At 43.2% G+C, this 17,085-nt stretch overlaps 1 protein-coding gene across 4 annotated transcripts in view; it reads right to left on the bottom strand.

Moving 5' to 3' along the window:
* Window positions 1-15,875, bottom strand: part of nbeal2 (neurobeachin-like 2) — a 32,128-nt gene extending 16,253 nt beyond the window's left edge. Inside the window, exons 1-20 of one of the 4 annotated variants that reach the window (XM_087173163.1) lie at window positions 15,269-15,875; window positions 8,376-8,464; window positions 7,984-8,148; window positions 7,461-7,542; window positions 7,008-7,120; window positions 6,661-6,743; window positions 5,866-5,951; window positions 5,442-5,745; window positions 5,215-5,321; window positions 4,775-4,861; window positions 3,729-3,812; window positions 3,398-3,496; window positions 2,550-3,205; window positions 2,327-2,459; window positions 1,886-2,005; window positions 1,445-1,775; window positions 1,163-1,245; window positions 963-1,055; window positions 671-842; window positions 25-158 (exon numbers count right to left, since the gene is read on the bottom strand). In XM_087173163.1, the coding sequence (XP_087029289.1) occupies window positions 25-158; window positions 671-842; window positions 963-1,055; window positions 1,163-1,245; window positions 1,445-1,775; window positions 1,886-2,005; window positions 2,327-2,459; window positions 2,550-3,205; window positions 3,398-3,496; window positions 3,729-3,812; window positions 4,775-4,861; window positions 5,215-5,321; window positions 5,442-5,745; window positions 5,866-5,951; window positions 6,661-6,743; window positions 7,008-7,120; window positions 7,461-7,542; window positions 7,984-8,148; window positions 8,376-8,464; window positions 15,269-15,343 (3,096 nt within the window). In that variant the 5' untranslated portion in view covers window positions 15,344-15,875. Of the gene's footprint in view, window positions 1-24; window positions 159-670; window positions 843-962; window positions 1,056-1,162; window positions 1,246-1,444; window positions 1,776-1,885; window positions 2,006-2,326; window positions 2,460-2,549; window positions 3,206-3,397; window positions 3,497-3,728; window positions 3,813-4,774; window positions 4,862-5,214; window positions 5,322-5,441; window positions 5,746-5,865; window positions 5,952-6,660; window positions 6,744-7,007; window positions 7,121-7,460; window positions 7,543-7,983; window positions 8,149-8,375; window positions 8,465-9,639; window positions 9,791-15,268 lie in introns of those variants that run through there. The other 3 variants (XM_087173162.1, XM_087173164.1, XM_087173165.1) reach the window with 3 other exon arrangements.
* Between the last annotated feature and the right edge of the window lie 1,210 nt (window positions 15,876-17,085).

Below are 17,085 nucleotides of genomic sequence, written 5' to 3'. Positions count from 1 at the left end.
TAAACTCACATATGCAGCACTTACTTTGCTGAGCATGGCTCCTATGATGCTCGGCCCATGGCAGTGCAACAGGCTCTCCTGATTGACAGGGTGATGGCGAATCAGGTTTTTCACCATCAGCAGGAAAGCAGCGATGCTGTTTCTCTCTAGTCTGCCCTCTGAGAGAGAAAAAAAAATAGGGCAAAACAACTTTTAAGATTTCCTGTGTTACCCACAGTTGTATTTATGCATTACAAAGCACTTTATTGACATTATCATATCTCAGAATGAGTCATATGTTGTGGTATTTGTCTCACTTCTCACAGAGAAGTTCCATGTTCCATTTACCTCATTTCATTTATCTCTTTTTTTACAGACTAATGTGCTGTAAGCTCCTGAACTGCAACGCTTCAAGCATGTTATGGCTCAGTATACCCATGCTGATTTTTAACCTATTAGTGCTGATTTCAAAATCTGTACTTTTCTGACTGTTTAGCGCTCCCTGTTTGTCCTTGCATCATGCCCCTTATGCAGACACTGACTCACTGCTACTCAAAACACGTTCAGAGTTTGCAGTGCACTGAAAATTATACCTAGCGTTTAGCATTTAGCATAGGATAACAACTGAGCGAAGGGAAGTAGGAAACACAACCTGCAGAAGAAAATGTACAAATGTGAGGCATGACCTGACCTGTGGATTTGTTCAGCGGCAGCAGCATGGCAGCGGGGCCTCTGGACGAGGTCAGCTCTGGCCCAAGCAAGTCTGAGATTTCCTGACCGCCGTTGTAAACCTGCTCAGCCTCAGACACCTGCTCAAGCAGAGGCAGCAAAACCCCAATACCTCCGACCACATTCACAACATCCTGTAGGGAAGGAAACAAAAAGGCAATGATACAGGCAATGTTTTTGTAAACAAGTTCACTGTATGATTTACCCATCACGTCTGAAATTATAATGTTTCATCAAAATTTTTCATTTCTAACCTTGATGTCCCAATTCACTACCCTGTGACCTGTCAGCCTGCCGTCATATTGGTGATTGGGAGACAGGTCCAGACATATCTGGTTCTTGAAGGCCTGAAGGAAACATATATACAAGCATGTAAAACAAGAATATTTTTTTGCTGGTGTTGTCAATAATTTAGACAGTAACATCAGTGCAATCCTGAGTTTTGGTGGGTCACCTGTGGAGTGTAGTACAGCAGAAGCTTGCTGTTCAGATCAGATATCTCTCCATCCGCTTTGAATAAGGACACGTGATTGGGGCCTGTGAGCAGAAAGCAACACGCAATCACTAATAAAAAATACAGGCACAACTGGTATTCTTTCAACTGTTTGGGGACAGTGATTTTCTTTACTATTGTTTTCCTATATATTTGATTTTCTGGTGAATTAAGAAAATGATTAAATATTCAATCTGTGCATTGTGTGCAACAATATTTATATTGTAGCAGAGAATGACCTACCTGCAGCAAACAGAGCTCTCGTCTGGGTCTGCTGCAGAGCCTCGTGGCAGATGAAGGCGGTGCCCAGGAGACCATCCAAAGATGTGGGTGTTCCCCACTCTGTGTCCTGCAGTCCCGCTGGGATGGTGTGCACAGGGGAGTCACCTGCAGAACCCCAGTGGCCTCCTGCAAAGGAGGCTGGGAAAGACTGGGAACGGATGAGGGAGGGGGCATGGGAAGGGAAGGCAAACTCGGGGGATGGGCTGGTGCACGAGGTTATGGGGAGGTTGGGGGAGGTGGTGGTGGTAGTGGTCCGGTGGCCTGCAGAGCCAATGCAGCAGGAGGTAAAAGGCTTCAGGATCAGGTTGGGGGTGGGGGGGGGGGGGAGAGACAGAGGAAGTTAGACTGACAGAAGGGAACTGCTCAGTAATAATATGATATGTCAATGGTCAGGTAAGTTACCTCACTGAGGGACGGAAAGCGAAGCTGAGCAGTTTTACGCTGCTCTCCATCAATGTAGATGGTGACCAGGTTCTGACCAAAAGGACGGCGGCCTGGGATGTGGACTATGGCCACTGAATGCTGTGATGAGGATGACATTAAAGAGCACACAGACGTGTGTCAGCACTGCGAAAAGCTAAATATTTGTATTGAGAAACCGGAGGAAAACAGTCTTTAATTCAACCATATTAATAGACCTCTTTTGTCTCTTGTCAGGAGGCACACGCTTCAAATTTCTTATAATAATTATGCTTCAAGGTTAGAGGCCCAGACAACATCGTTTGGAAAAATGGTGTGTGATTTTCTCTGTGATTTAAATCTATTTTTATTTGGGACAGGCTAAATGAGGACACATTTTGGCCAAAATCCTGGCTGCACTATTCAGTATGTGTTCACACTCACCCAGCGTGAGTCAGCTAGCGGGTGCTCTGGCAGAGCGACAGCCATGTAGTCTTTCTTAGTGCAAACAGCCACTACCAGCACACCCTCCATGGTGAAGAAGGCTTCAAGCCCAGTTCCACTAGCTGTGAAGAAACTTTAGAGAGAGAAAACAAGTTTGTACTATGAAGGTGGACACTGAAATGCTTGCAATTCATCATAATTCTCATCTGTCCTGTTTTTCTACCTGTACAGCTGCTTCCTGCGTGGCCCTTTTCCAATATCATGCTGAGCCCCTGTGCCGGAGTTGGCACGAGGTCTGCGGTTGTTGAAAAACTGTTGGTGATAGGAGGGGAACTCCATGTTGAGGCAGAGCCAAGCGTGAAAGGCAAACCCGCTGCCTGGCCAGCGTTGGACTGTGGGCACCATAATACCTGCCATAGGGGGCGTGAGATCAAAGTACTGCAAGGCACTGTCCTGGCCTTCTCTGGCTGCCATGGCCGAGAGCACTCGGATGATCCGAGTGCAGTAGGGGTGCGCCCTGCCCAGCACTGCGCCATTTTCCTGATCCACCCTGAGCAGTCTGAGCAGACTCTTCAGCTCCTCTGGTTTCAGACACAGGGAGCCCAGGTGCTGCAGGAGACCCAGGAGAGCATCTGCACATTGCCTGTCCAGACTCTGGGGCTGGGAGAGCACCTGCAGCAGAGCCCCCACCATGCCTGCCTCCACAGCTACGGTGCGACAGGACAAGGAGCCGCGACAGACGGTTGCCAGCCACTGTGCCACCAGCAGCTGAAGGTCCCTCTGACCCGACAGGTCAGGCAGCCACTGCAGGAGCAGCAGCAAGGGCTGGTCGTTACTAATGCCAAGGTGATGAGCATGGGCATGCTCACCCTCCACCGCCTGGAGACAAAGAGGGCCGAAAACAGAGAAGGCAGAGAATGAAAATAAGATATAGACATGGTCACATGACATGATTACTTCAGGTTAACTAGCACTAACACAGTTTAAATTGGAACAAGGTCATCAATAAGAGCAAATTGACTTCTACTGTCTCCGCAGTCAGCGGGGATAATGAGGAAATGTGCATTTAACCATGTTCATCAGCTCCTGCAGCAGCCTTTTGGTGGGTTGACCTTGACTCTTCAGCACATCAAACAGCTGGGAGTAGCCAATCCTCTCCTTGAAAACCTCCTGGGTGGGGGGAAGAGACAGAAATAGGCTGGAGAAAGCTGCTCCACGGGGGATAACTAGTTGGCACACTTCCATACATTGGACGAGAATACAATGAGATTTCTTAAATGAACGGAAAACAGCTTTCCTCTTCAGGCACTCATTTATTTTGGCATTGTAGGAATCATATTATGTTTAATAATGTGCGTACAGGGGGTGTGAATAATGTACTTTTAACAATGGCGAGCCTTACCTTTGCAGAGGGTGAGTTACTCATTATAGCTGTGAGGACTCCTAAAGCATGAACTGTAATACTGTCTGATCCTTTCTCCCAAACCTGCATCAAAATAAGGAGGTATAGATGATTGTGGCATTGCAGAGCTAAAAATGTGTATTAATCATGAGACCAAAAGCCCGACAAAGGTGAAGATTTAAACTGCACATGGCCAAAAAAAAAAACGAGTCAGTTTAGAGCATATCTTTCATCAAATAAAGGATTTCCTCCTCTGATTATCTGTAAAGTGCAAGAGGACATACAGTACACTTCTTCTTTTTTTTTCCACACCGCAAACATTGGAGCAGAATGGGTCAAAGTAAGTGAACTGCTGTACCAGTCACCAAACAATCGCATCTTTGTTAATTACTTAGGTCCCAGCATGCAAAAACCAAAGCCAACCACCAAAAGAAAGATTGAGGCGACCCCCCCCCAACTATTGCTTGAAATTAGGCAACATCAAAGCCCGGTACAAAAACCAGTCACACGACACAACAGCCAAAATACGAGGGAAAGAAGGAAAGACATGCGCCGAAAAAATGACCATTTCATGCACTATAAAAAAACACAGCATGCTCTCCTTGCCCAGTGTTGTCAACAGGGAATTCAGCCTCTAATTATGAATCTGATACATTAAACACTCCCACACAGGCAACGATTAATCCTGATGATCTGAATGTTGACTTTTCAACGTGCAGCAAAGCTATAAGCAGCTTTTTCCTTACGTTTATTTAAAGTTGGATTCAAGTGGAACAAACAATGGGCCCAAATAACAGTTAATGATATGTGACATGGGCTGTGAGTGGACTTGCATTCCAGATGCGACAGATAAAAAAGGTAACTCCAGACGACAGTTATCACGTATGGCCGCGCTACCTGCTTTATTTACAAATGAGCGTAAGTCAGACTTCCTGCCTAAAGCTTCCTGTTTAAATAGCTCACAGCATTTAACGAGTGGAGGCAAGGCTGAGTTTCCTGCTGACAGACCCATATCGACACCGAGTGGAGGGGAGGGGGGGGAGTACCTGGTCCACTCCGACCTCTGTGAGTAAATGTGTGGTGAAGTCACACACAACCTCATGATCCGGCCTACGCCTGTTGCTCTGAAAGAGCTACAGATACACACACAGGCGCGCGCACACACACACACACACAACACAAAAAGACAGACAATTAGACAGAAAGTCCTGGTCCTGGTCTCTTTACAGCTGCAGCGGGATACTTGTGTTGTGAGCATGTGAGCAAAACATCAGCTGGTGAAATGGATTTTTTGTTTTTGTGAGATTTCACACTGAGAAATTAGAAAGAGGTTAGGGAGCAGATGTGACATTAAATAAAAATGTGAAAGAGGAAGTAGATGGTGACAGACTGACAGTCACAAGTTGACAGAAGGGAAGATATAAAGAGCTGACAGAACAGACAGGTAAGTCTTAGATGGACAGGGGTCAGGGGTCAGGGGTCTGACCTTGCTGTTCTGAATGAGCCTGAGGATGTGTTCAAAGCAGTTGTTGTTGAGGAAGACAGCCTGCAGGACTGGTCTGTCAGAGCACTGCAGGATCTCAGGAACAGCAGCTAAAATTGACAAACAGGAGGATGTTGACTCATTTTATTTATCAGACTCCAGGGAAATTGAATATTCTCCACACTGCTTTACATCCAGCTAGACGTGAGACCTAGTGGACGTGCTCTTACTTAGCATTTGGCTCTGGAGCGAGATCAGACTGTCTTCCCAGCTCTGTCTGTCTTGCTGCTCGCTGATGAGCGGGCGGTTCCAGTTGAGGAGCTGGAAATAGCTCTCCAGTATCGTCCGGATCTCAACCTGCCGCTCCGCAGGACTGCTGGAGTGCAGGAGGTGGATCATCGCCGTCAGGCACTGCAAGGTCAGTCGCGGGAGCGCCATGTCCTTGGGTTCAGGGGAGGTCCGGCAGCACCACGCTCGCAAAACAGAGAACAGGTCCTCAACAGAGTGAGGGGTGATGGAGAGAAGGCCATTCTTCTGATTAAAAAAGAAAAATAGACAAAGTGACTCTCTGGTAATCACTTTTAATTTACGCTTGTAGTGTTTTATCAGATAGTGGAATAGTCACTGATGAAGAGGACAGATAGGCGAGCAGACCTTTCCTCCACTGATGACAGCACCCTGGAGATGAACCAATCTGAGTGTGAGGAACTCTGGGATCCGTTCGCTTTCAAGTAGACTTTCTGTGAAAGCCAAGAGTGGTCAAGCCAAAAGATAATGTTACACAGGACCAGCTACCAATTAACCGCAATACAGAAAAACATGAAACACAATTTTGCTGTCAGAATCCCTTTTGGTAATGCACGCTGGCACTGAACAGGATACACTGGTACAGAAAATGACTCAATAAAAATAGTCAAAAGTGCATGGTACAATGCCTCGACAAAATTCCTCTTGCAATGCCACCACCGCCATTCAGGGTTACATCACACAGAAAAGCCTAAGCCTCACTAATCTGCTAGGTATTACACAATTAGCTCTTAGCATTTCCAATTAAAGCATACTATCACGGTATAATCCTCCTAAAATTTGGACGTACTGAAACTTGTCCAGGCTGAGATTTCCCACATTGCTTATAGATTAGTGCTCGCTTCTTATAATTAGACATGTTGTGAAACTGCTGATTGAAACTGATAATTAGAGACTTGATGAATAATTACGTTTTTAACCCAAACCAAACAGACTGACAGAGTCACATGACCAGTTACTTTTCATCGTAAGACAGAGTATTTTGATAAAGGGTGATTTCCTAGAAAACAAAAAAGGCAGCGTGTTTTTCAAATCAAGTCAAATGTGTTTGGGCAGCGGCAGGAACAGTTTGATTCCTGTGGTATGCGAGGTCTGACAGAGATCAGAGTAGAGCAGTAGAGCAAACGAACGGGAGTGTCTCACCATGGAAGAGAGCAGGCAGCTCCTCTGGCAAGGCCAGCGGGGAGAACTTATACTTGTTCCTCTCCAGCAAGCTCACCTCCTCCCTGCAACACACAAAGCCTCAAGTCACCGCACTCCCACTCACTTCACGCCTAGTCAGTGTGCAACTGCCACTAATACTGCTGGCACTAATGAGTCTTGACTTCGTGGCTTAGAGGCAACAAGATGAGCTGTTACACATTACAAAAGGTTGGGCAAGATGCTAAATGCATATGGTAAGTCTTTTGGGCTTTGTATGACTAAATTCCACCTCCCACACACTCAGTGCAGACGATCTCCAGTGAAAACACACACACACACACACTCACCCTGCCAGGCGTCTCCTCCATGTCTGATAAGGGTCAAACAGACTCTCACACAGCACGAGTCCATACTGCACAAGCAACTGCAGAGAAGACTGATCCCCTTGTCCAATTTTTAGCTGCTCAAAACACAAAGTGTGGACACACATCCTCAGCACACATACACCTGTTTTTAACATCCTTTTTAACGTGTAACAAATACTTCACAATTCACTGCTGTTCAATAAAGAGAATGTCGACTGAACATCCACTTCACTTGTCAGTGTAAACTAGTTCTGTTAGTTCTTAATGAAGTAACCTACTATAAACAGGATCAATTCACTGTAAATAATCTAATCTAATAATCAGGACTAAGTAATCTTTGCATGCACGATATACTGAGCATGCTGTGGAGCTAAGCCGCATCATAAATCACTGAACTCTTTGACCTGTTTGAAAAACACTTCATACTGGCCTTACCTGTTCCAAACAGAAATTCAAAAGTCTGAAGGCTTCAAAAACAAAACCAGGGGTCTTCTCTGGGTCGATGTTCTCCATATTCCTAGAAGTAGAGAGAAATTTGTGCAGTTGAGTGTTAAGAAATTCTGTCTGATGCTTACCCAAGAAAAAAAAGAAGACAAACACAGTGATTCTACAGAATCTAAAGAGACTACTTCCCGACACCGAGTTGCAGCTGCTTTACACAATCTCCAGTGCAATTTCTGGAAAAGCTGAAACAACGTCTGTATTCAACTGCTTCCCTTTATCTCCATCTCCGTCATTGTCATGGTAAAGAACAGAATTTCTCTATTTTGTAAACTGAGTTTACATAAAATGAATATATATATATATATATATTTTCTAATAAAACGATAAGTGACTAACATCTATACTTGATTTCACACAATATCAGGACAATAAGGAGAGTTAGGACGGCAGTTCCACTGTGTAACATGTTACGATCATGATGATGAAGCGCACACACAGCAGACTGGCCTCTCACCTGCAGACTATGATGAAGAACTTGATGAGGAGCAGTGGGTGTGGGGTGCTGCTGTTTTGCTCGCCGGCGCCAGAGAGGTGTGGCGAACTGTGCCATGGCTGGGTGCTGAGGAACACCAGGACCTCTCTGGGGAGCAAGGGCACCTCTGAGCTAGACTCCTCCAGCCTGGCAGAGTTGGAGAGGAAGATGTGTGAAGAGATGTGGGAAGGGGGAGGGGAGGGCAGTAACAAACAGGCAAAGGGCGTTGTAATAGGGACTGTTGATACATAACATAAACATGTCAAAATGGTATCTCTACAGAAGGTCAGAGTTCATTCTGCTTTGGGGAATACAAACCGGTGGAAGCTTCTGGCTTTGTAGTTTATATAAAATAAATAACAGTTTCTACTGACCTCCGGGGCTCCAGTGACTGCACATCGATGAGCCTCTCAAAGGACGCCACGAACGCCTCCAGCCACTGCTGCAGGTAGCCCACGTCTTTCTGCAGAAGGGATGAAAGAACATGTGAATTCCTAAATCAACTCAACACCTCCAGGCATGCGCACAGAGCTAGTAAACAATACAGTAGGTGTAAAATGCGTATGGTTACGAAAGAAATTTCAATGGAGTATGCTTTTTGGTTGTGCTCAGCTGCTTTGCTACGAGCATTAAACTGGGACTGAAAACATAGCACAGACTAAATGTTGTGACCTGTAAAAACAGGTCATAACAGTAACAGGATGTTGCAAAGAGATGCAACTCGGAGAGGAACACATGAGCCAATTCTTTCCTTTTTCAGAACAGGGGGGGTTAAAGGAAACAGAATCAATATATTCCTTTGTTTTAAGTTCACATCAGTCATAAGTTCCACACATGCAGCAGTAAGCATACATTAACAACATTTCACCGTCAGCATGCTATTGTCTCTAAGAAAGGAATTCCTGCATTACTATGTCCTTATATAATGTCATTTAAGATGGCCACAGTTGTATGAGGATGTTTACAACACTTGTTATCATGGCTTTAATCTGCCTCTGCAGCGCAACATATCTTGCTACTCTTCACTCCTCACATCAGTCTCTCAATCTCACATCAGACTAAATAACACAAATGACGCACAGGTCCCGAAAGAAACAGAGTCAACTTTACATGGAAATCATTTTCCGTCTTTTTAATAGAACAGGAGTAGGACATCTAGAGATGTTCCCTGATGTACTGTGTTGTGGAACAACCTGAACACTTTGATGAGCTGAGTGTGCACGTAAGCACTGTACAGCAGCTTCTCCAGAGCAGGCGGTGTGAGGGAAGACATGACTGGTTTCAGACTGGCTGATTCATTGTACACAAATAACACAGCGTGAACAGCACATGGTATCGCTAATTCATCAGGTACTTCCCTGAAGCCAGCAGGAAAATAGATCAAAAAGGACTAATGTCAAGTGTCTTGTGGCTGATGCGTACTTTAAAGGCTGCACCATGAGAAAAACTTCTAGTACAGTGCTCTAACATACATATTGAGGCTATGTGTTGCAGCTCATTGCATGTCTAATATGCAGTTAATAGTCACAGTTCCTCTACTAAATGCAACATCGAAATGGAAAACTAATGCAATGTACTCTGAAAACACTGTTCGACTATGTCTTTTCTAATGCTGCATTCATTTTAAATGTACATTACCAAGTGGCATTGACTTATGAGCCAGTCCATCTCTCATTGTACGCAGCTGAGCAGGGTGCCAGGTTCTTGTGAACCCAGTCTCAGATGAGCCCTCAGTGTAGTCCACAGTCAGCAGCTGCACATCACTCCTACAACACCAGCAACGGCGTCCGACTCGCTCGCATCTAGTCTTCCAACATCAAGCAAACAACCAGGAAATGACATGTCACTTTAACTGAAGCTTATTTCCTTCATACTCTGCCTGCACGTCAAACCCCTTCCTCTTTTGGTTCTACTGCTGGTTGTGAGCAGATATGACCGTCGATCTATAAAAACAGAAACTGGTACAGTGTTTGTGAGCTGAGCAGGAGCTCAAACTGACTAAAATGTGATGCCTTGAAGCAGTGAATGTCACAATATAAGGACCACTGTATTTAATGGAGATAGCTTAGTTCATATACCTTTAGCCCATCACTGTACATTTTTTAAAACAAAATCTGATTTGTAAGTTAAAAAAAAATGAAAGAAAATAAAATGACATTAATCACACACATGCTGTATGTAAAAATCTCTGCATGTATTGTTTTGTGCCTCCAACATTATCAGGTATTTGACACTTGAGCAGGAGAGGCATGGACACTGAGAAATATTTGCAACATCCAATAAAATGTACAGTAGTTGAATGACTGACTCCTCCCTAACATTACTGAGGATATAATAACAACTTTTTATGATGACACAACTGTCCAGCGTGCAGAGGCTCCATCAATTACTACTCTTATCTGCTGGAATTCACAATGTACAAGGACACAGTCATTAAATGACGCTTTTTGGTTTACAAATGTGTAGGCTGTGAATACAGACTATATTTCTATATGCTAATATGCTATTAGTTTTCTAGTTTTATGCAAAAAGAAGTAAAAGTTTATCTGTTCCATGTGGAGCACAGATACTTGGGCGTGTTGTTTAGACACACTGAAGCTGGGTGGAAGTGCAACAGGTAGATTTTTAGGGTGTTATAAAAAAAGAAAAAGCAGTCACATAAGGGAAGTGAGACTGGTTTGCTATTGAAGAGTAAAACCAGAGTGAATACAACCCTACTTTGTGCATCCCTTGACAAATCCTAAAAATTCATCCTTTACAAAATGACTATTGATCAACACCTCTGAAGAAATCCAGATCCTTTGCTTGCAGTTCTATCAACTTGTTTCCCATGACGTTGCCAAGAGGAGCTAGCTCAGTAATTGGTATGATGTATGCTGGCAGAAAAAGGCATATTAAAGACACTATTAGAACAGATGTCCCAAACCAACTATGAAGGACCAGCCTCTATAAACAGTGTCATTTATCTCCGTGCTCTCTGCACATGGCCAAGCAGCTGTGTCGCTCTCTGCTGCTTGGCATTCTGCTTCGCTCCAGCTTCCTGCACCAGTGAAAGCAAAGAGCACTTTGATTTTTCTGGTCTGCCCTTGTGTTGGTAAACAGGGGAGACCGAGGCACACGAGGGAATTCAGTCACAGCGCTCATGGGACAGTTATAGTGAGCTTGCAGGGTTGATTGCGTTTGTTGTTGTTGTTGTTGTTGTTGAATCTCTACAGTATATTAAATGTGCATCAGTGGCTGAGATAAAGGCACAGCAGGGGTAACTGACAGCGTGGTGACAAAAAAAAAGAAAGAAAGAAAGAAAGAAAGAAAGAAAAAAAGCCAGGAAATATGAAGTGTTCTCTCCTCATAGCAAGCAGAGAAGGTGGTTTCACAGCTGCCTCCATGGGTAAAAATTGGGTTGTCACTGTGGTCCGTCTCTACCACTACAGGCTTTAATTAGTCCTTCCAACAGCCTCTCAAGCTAATGATCACAGGATAATCACAGACTGTTTCTCTGCCAGCCTGACATCTTACTGTATCCACGCTGCAGCCAGAAATGATGCCTCTTTGTGCCTCACTTCCGTCCGGTATCACAACATCTGGACGTTCTGCAGTTTTACGCGTGTGTGTGTGTGTGTCTTGGGTCAGTTATCTTTTGGCTGTGCACACTGTGTTGACCACAAGAGCTCTGTGCACATTAAGGCTTTCTCACTGCATCATCATGTTCAAGTCCCGCTTACTTCTGTCCAAGAGCACCCTGAATGTAGGGCGGCAACTAAAGATTTTCATGTTTTTTTTTTAAGATTATTTGATTAATTGTTTGTTCAATATTTCCTGGTTCCCACATTTCAAATGCGAGAGTTTGATGGTGTTTCTCTGTTTTTAATGGAACAAAAATGTAATACATCTGGATATTTTTTTTTTTTTTACAGTTCTTAGTAAACTGGTAAGATGAAGATATAACTTTGGGCTCTGGTAACTTTTTACCAAGACATCTCATTAAATTGGTCACAGTTTTGAACAAATGACTTATGACTCATTAACATGGAAATAAATTCTCATGGTAATCAGTGGAGAAAATAACCATTAGCTGCATCCCCACAGTTGGGATGTAATGAAACGTAAACATGTAAAACTGTTTTTATGCAAAGTTTTCATTTTAACAGTATCACTGTATTATGACGTCCTATAAGAAAAACCTTATTGGGTTTCGTCAGACACGATCTGACAAGTTCATGTTACTCCCTCAGTGATTAGATCAGACTCTTCTGTGTATGTCCATACCTGTCAGGCATGAGCATTCATGGTGGTCTGGGAAACATTCTCAGATATGAGATATAGAGCCCTGAAATAGTTCTAGTAAGGCTGGTTTCAACTCCAGCAGATGAGCGACACGGGCATGTTCTGCCCATTGCACGAGGGTCTTGATATGCACTGAGCATATCCTGGTATAACATTTAAACCTGCAAAAACCTGATAACCAAGAAGCATTTAGTGAATAAACATTGTATGTTTACACCGTCAAGTTGTTTATTGATCTATTTGATGGAATAAATGCATGTCTCTGGTTTTATTAATGTATCCATACAGTGTTATTATAATTTTAGGAAGAATCAACTCTCGGGTCTAAAAGGGAAGCTGTTCTCATCAGTTTATCCATCATTGCCTGCCTGTTCCTTTGGTCATTTGTACTGACAGTGTCTCATGTTGGGAGAACTTTTCGCACAAGATATAGTAGACACTTCTATACACACACACAATGGCTTTTCAAAATTTCATATCATTCCTGAACCTCAGCTGATCTAAAAAGCCTTGCAAAGGGTGTGTGACTTCTTGCACAATCGGAGGAAGCAGCGCTCCTTTATCACCAACAAGCCTGAGCAAGCTTAGCTTTCATATTGCAAATACTGAGCGATGGCTGACATGTGTCCTCAAAAATGTTGGACTCAATTGTTCTGACTCATCGCAGCTTCACTATAGGCTGTAAACTCTGAATGAAGGTGCACTAATCTTACTAGGATTTCATACAGATGATTCTAAAAAAAACAGTATGAAGCAAGTATAGGAAGAAGTTGGAAGAAAAACAGTGTTATCAACGGAGACACACAAGACAAAAATATTTTTACACATGAATTCAGATCTGTTACAGGGTGTAAAACAGCTGCCTGGGTGTGTTTGATGTGACTCATCCAGAAAGTGTCAGACCGTTGCCTCTATATGTAAAGGGTTGTTTACACACAAAAAGCTTATTAAATTGAGCTCAGGTCTCTTTTCCAGTTTGACTGATTTGCACTAGCCAACACCTACATCTGAAAATAAGGCCTGTGGTGTGAAGATGGGATGTGTCCAGTTAAAAAAAAAAAATAAATAAAGCTATTGTCTGTGCTGACTTGACTAACAGACAGACAACAAAAACATCACATACAGTTGACGTCCGTAGGAGAGGCAGGTGTTTGTTCCCTGAAGTGGTTCTGCTGCCTTTCTGCAACCTATTGTGTTTTTCTCATTCACATAAGGTGGTGACGTTTAATACTGGGCTCAGTTAAACCACTTTCCTCAGCCATCCTTTCTCGTTGCTCGGCAATAAGAGCAGGTCATTTGCACACATGCAAAATCTGTATCCAAGAAAGCTTGGAAATCTGCGTGTCGTTCTCTGGGGTGAATTTAAAAAAAAAAAAAAAAAAAAGAGGGAGAGAGAGAAAGAAAGTATTTTAAACTTTCTTCTTTTAGAGCCAAGAGGCATCTTAATAAGGAAGTGGTCTCTTACATAGAGATGCTAGACAGCTGTCAAGTCAGATTCAGGGCACACACTCACCCACACACACACACACACACACACACACCAGTGACTCTTTCTAGCAGTGGATTACTTGTGTCAGCACCTACAAACTTTTTTTTTTGTTGTTTCATAACTGAGAATGTTTTGCAAATCTAGATTTGTACGAGCAGCAGCAGCCCAGAGGAGAAGTAACTGGGTGGATTAGATACACACTTCCTTTGGGATCTGCCCAAAGTGACCACAATGACCACTTTGATAGTAAATGCTGCAGCGAGAGGCGATGCACTTCTTGTTCACTTTTGTCACTGCTCCATTTTAGAGCATTTTTTGAATTTATTCCATCTTTGACTTCTGCCCTTTCTTTTAAAGACTCTGGCTGTTATCCCAGATTGGGATTAAGACTAGTCCTGAATTAAAACAAAATTCAATGAGGTGATGAAAAATGTCCACGAGTAGACTTTATACATGTCAAGACAGCAGGTCTGCTGTGATGGTAGGAGAGGAGTCTTTGTCACCCACAGTGAACATACAGTACATGCAAACTTAGAAAAAAGCCTTCTCTTGTTTTTCTCTGTCCTCGGGCAAGGAAGCAGATTGCAAACACATTAAATAGTAATACTTAATTTATTCACAGCCACACGGCCTTCCTCCTTCAAGAAGAGGCGTGACATGGAAACCATGTGCAATAAGCCCTTGCCATGACTGTCTTTTCATTCTTATTAACAAGATGCTGTACTTTAACGAACAACCGGGGGATTGAGCTGCAGTTGCACCCACTGGGTGAAACATTTGAGACCAAAGCACCACATAAAACAGTTTGACACTCAATTTAGGATAGTGCCAAATTAGGTTAAGCTTTCTCACCACAGAGAGATGCAATATTGTTTTTTTATTTAATATGAGTCATAGAGGAAATGTGCTGCTGGGAGCAAAACCAAAACAAACGTTCAAATGAGAATATGGTGGTTCTCTTAACAATAACACAAGGCTCCATGACATATTGAAACATATTAATCCCATTATGCTGCAAGAATGTGACACGCTTCAACTAAGGGAGCAGGACAGGAGGGGGGAACAGGAAGAGGAAGTAGCCTCAGTAACACCTGCATCGCAGGTACAGGATTAATCACGCTTCACTAAGCTTCACATACGCTCACCACTGACTGCTTTCAACAGGTTAAAAGGCTCAGTGACACAGTTATAAGACATGATATGGTATCCTTCAGTGGTCTGCACAGGGCAGCCTCCACCATTAGGTAAACAAACAGCTGCTGTACAAACAGGCAACAACAACAAAAAAAAACCCAAAAAAGAAGACAACACAGGCGACTTCCTCATAAACCGTTTCCAACAAACGACAGAGATAGGACACACAACACAACGCGGCTGCACAACACATCACACAGACTGCGATCATGTGTCGATCGGGTTCATGTTATAAACTTCAGTCGGACGACCTGCTGCGACAACAGGTGTCACCGTCAGGGCTTCCGCACTTGCACTCACCTTTGTGTAATATAACATCCACAGCTCATACAGCCTTTCCTTCGATGCCATTCCGCCGCCCTTGTGGTTGCTCATTATCTGTCTGTTTCTGTTTGTTTTTTTTAAAAAAGCATCAAAGTGTAAAGCATGGTCAAAGCCAGGGCTGTTTGAAGTAGTTTCCTAAAGGCAGGAGGTGGAGTAGGCGGTGGAGGACGCGGCACGCTCCTGTGAACCATTCCTGCAAATTCGGGCACAGTAATCCGCACAAAAGTGCTTTTTTCCCCCTCGACACGCAAAGTTATCAGAGTGGCGTGGAAAAGGAGCAAAACATGACGGTGTGAGCGTGACCACGGTGCGATCACTGTCGAAACTGTGAAACCAGGAACAAAAATGCGTGGAGATGCATGTCTGGAGAAACACCCATGTCCGCATTTAGAGCAAGCTTGTTGCTGTATGATTCCTATTGGAGAGAGTTCCCACGGAAGCGACAGATGCCATCCGACCGAGACCGAAAATGACCGCTACCGCGTTCAGTCAATGGATCTGGGCAAGTCCTGTCTGTGTGGCGTGTGACGAGCAGGAGCAGGCGACCATCAACTGGTGTCTGTTTCTATTAACAAGGCAACAAATACAGTGAAGAGTTGGCTGTAGATCATGCTCACAGGTAGGCTGATATTCTTAAAGACACACACCCACAAACACACACACACGCACACGCACACGCGCACATACACACACACACACACACACACACGTACAGCTATATCCACAGGACTCCTCTGAGTGACTAAGGAAAGTCAGGAGCCTATGCATTAACTAATATATAGTCAAATGTATTTTTCAGTAAAATCTGCCAATTAAAATTTAAAAAAATCTCTTCCTAAACCTGTATGCAAATTATCACTTTTTTTATTCGAATTAAACCTTGTCATGTGCAATTTCTGCAAACTGGGGGAAAGAAGCTGTCACGTTGCACAGCAAGCAACATTCAGCACTGATAACATAAAGACAGGCAACCAAACAAACAGCTGAACTTCAGACTCTAACAGCTCCTTCTGATGGGTCCCGGTGCCTTTGTGGGCTGTTATAAATAATTACTGCACATCGTTATATTATATACCTGATGAAGACTGTTAAACAATAAACCAGTTAACACCAAGAGACCTCCACTGATAAAAGGAGTGCGACTCAGATAGATACTGAAAATAAAAGGGAATAGGGAATATAACTTAGTAATTTTCCTGCATTTAAGGTATCCAGTAAAAATGTAAACACATCAAAAGTAAAAAAGCTAATTTTGAAGAATTGTCCCTCTTAACTTATAAGAAGTATTGGAATGTTTTAGATGGTCCTGGTGGTGTCTGGTCTAACTCCATGTACTGTAACCCTATGGTCTTCACATTTCACACTTCACATACATTTAAATTCTCTGAGAAGAAACATCACATTATTCTTGAAGTACAAACAGTTGTATTTATTTTAAATAAATTGAATAATAAACACACAATTCTTGCAAGAGGTTTATGAGCCTAGTTATTGATGCTGTATACTGTTGGAGGATATTGACTAATGCAACATATTCTATTAGTTTCATCATGTGTTTGCCATGATTATGCATGTAAAATATCAGGTAAGGCGTCACTTGCTCAACATTATGCTTAAGCAGAAAGAAATGCACTTCATCTCTGGACATGCAGTTTGTCCTGTTATACTCTGTGGGTAGTTTACAGTAGATATCCTTCTCCTATATGCTATGGGAGAGACTGTATCGTAATCTATAGCAGGAGTTAGTTATGGGTAATTTATTGATTTATAAGTGTTATGATATTTAACCTTTG

The sequence above is a fragment of the Seriola lalandi genome, unplaced genomic scaffold (assembly GCF_002814215.2).
Source record: "Seriola lalandi dorsalis isolate HSWRI2012SDOR001 ecotype SW California unplaced genomic scaffold, Sedor1 jcf7180002054062, whole genome shotgun sequence".
NCBI classification, from domain to species: Eukaryota; Metazoa; Chordata; class Actinopteri; order Carangiformes; family Carangidae; genus Seriola; species Seriola lalandi.
The sequence above is the reverse complement of the archived record's forward strand: the minus strand, read 5'-3'. Positions and strand labels throughout refer to the sequence as shown.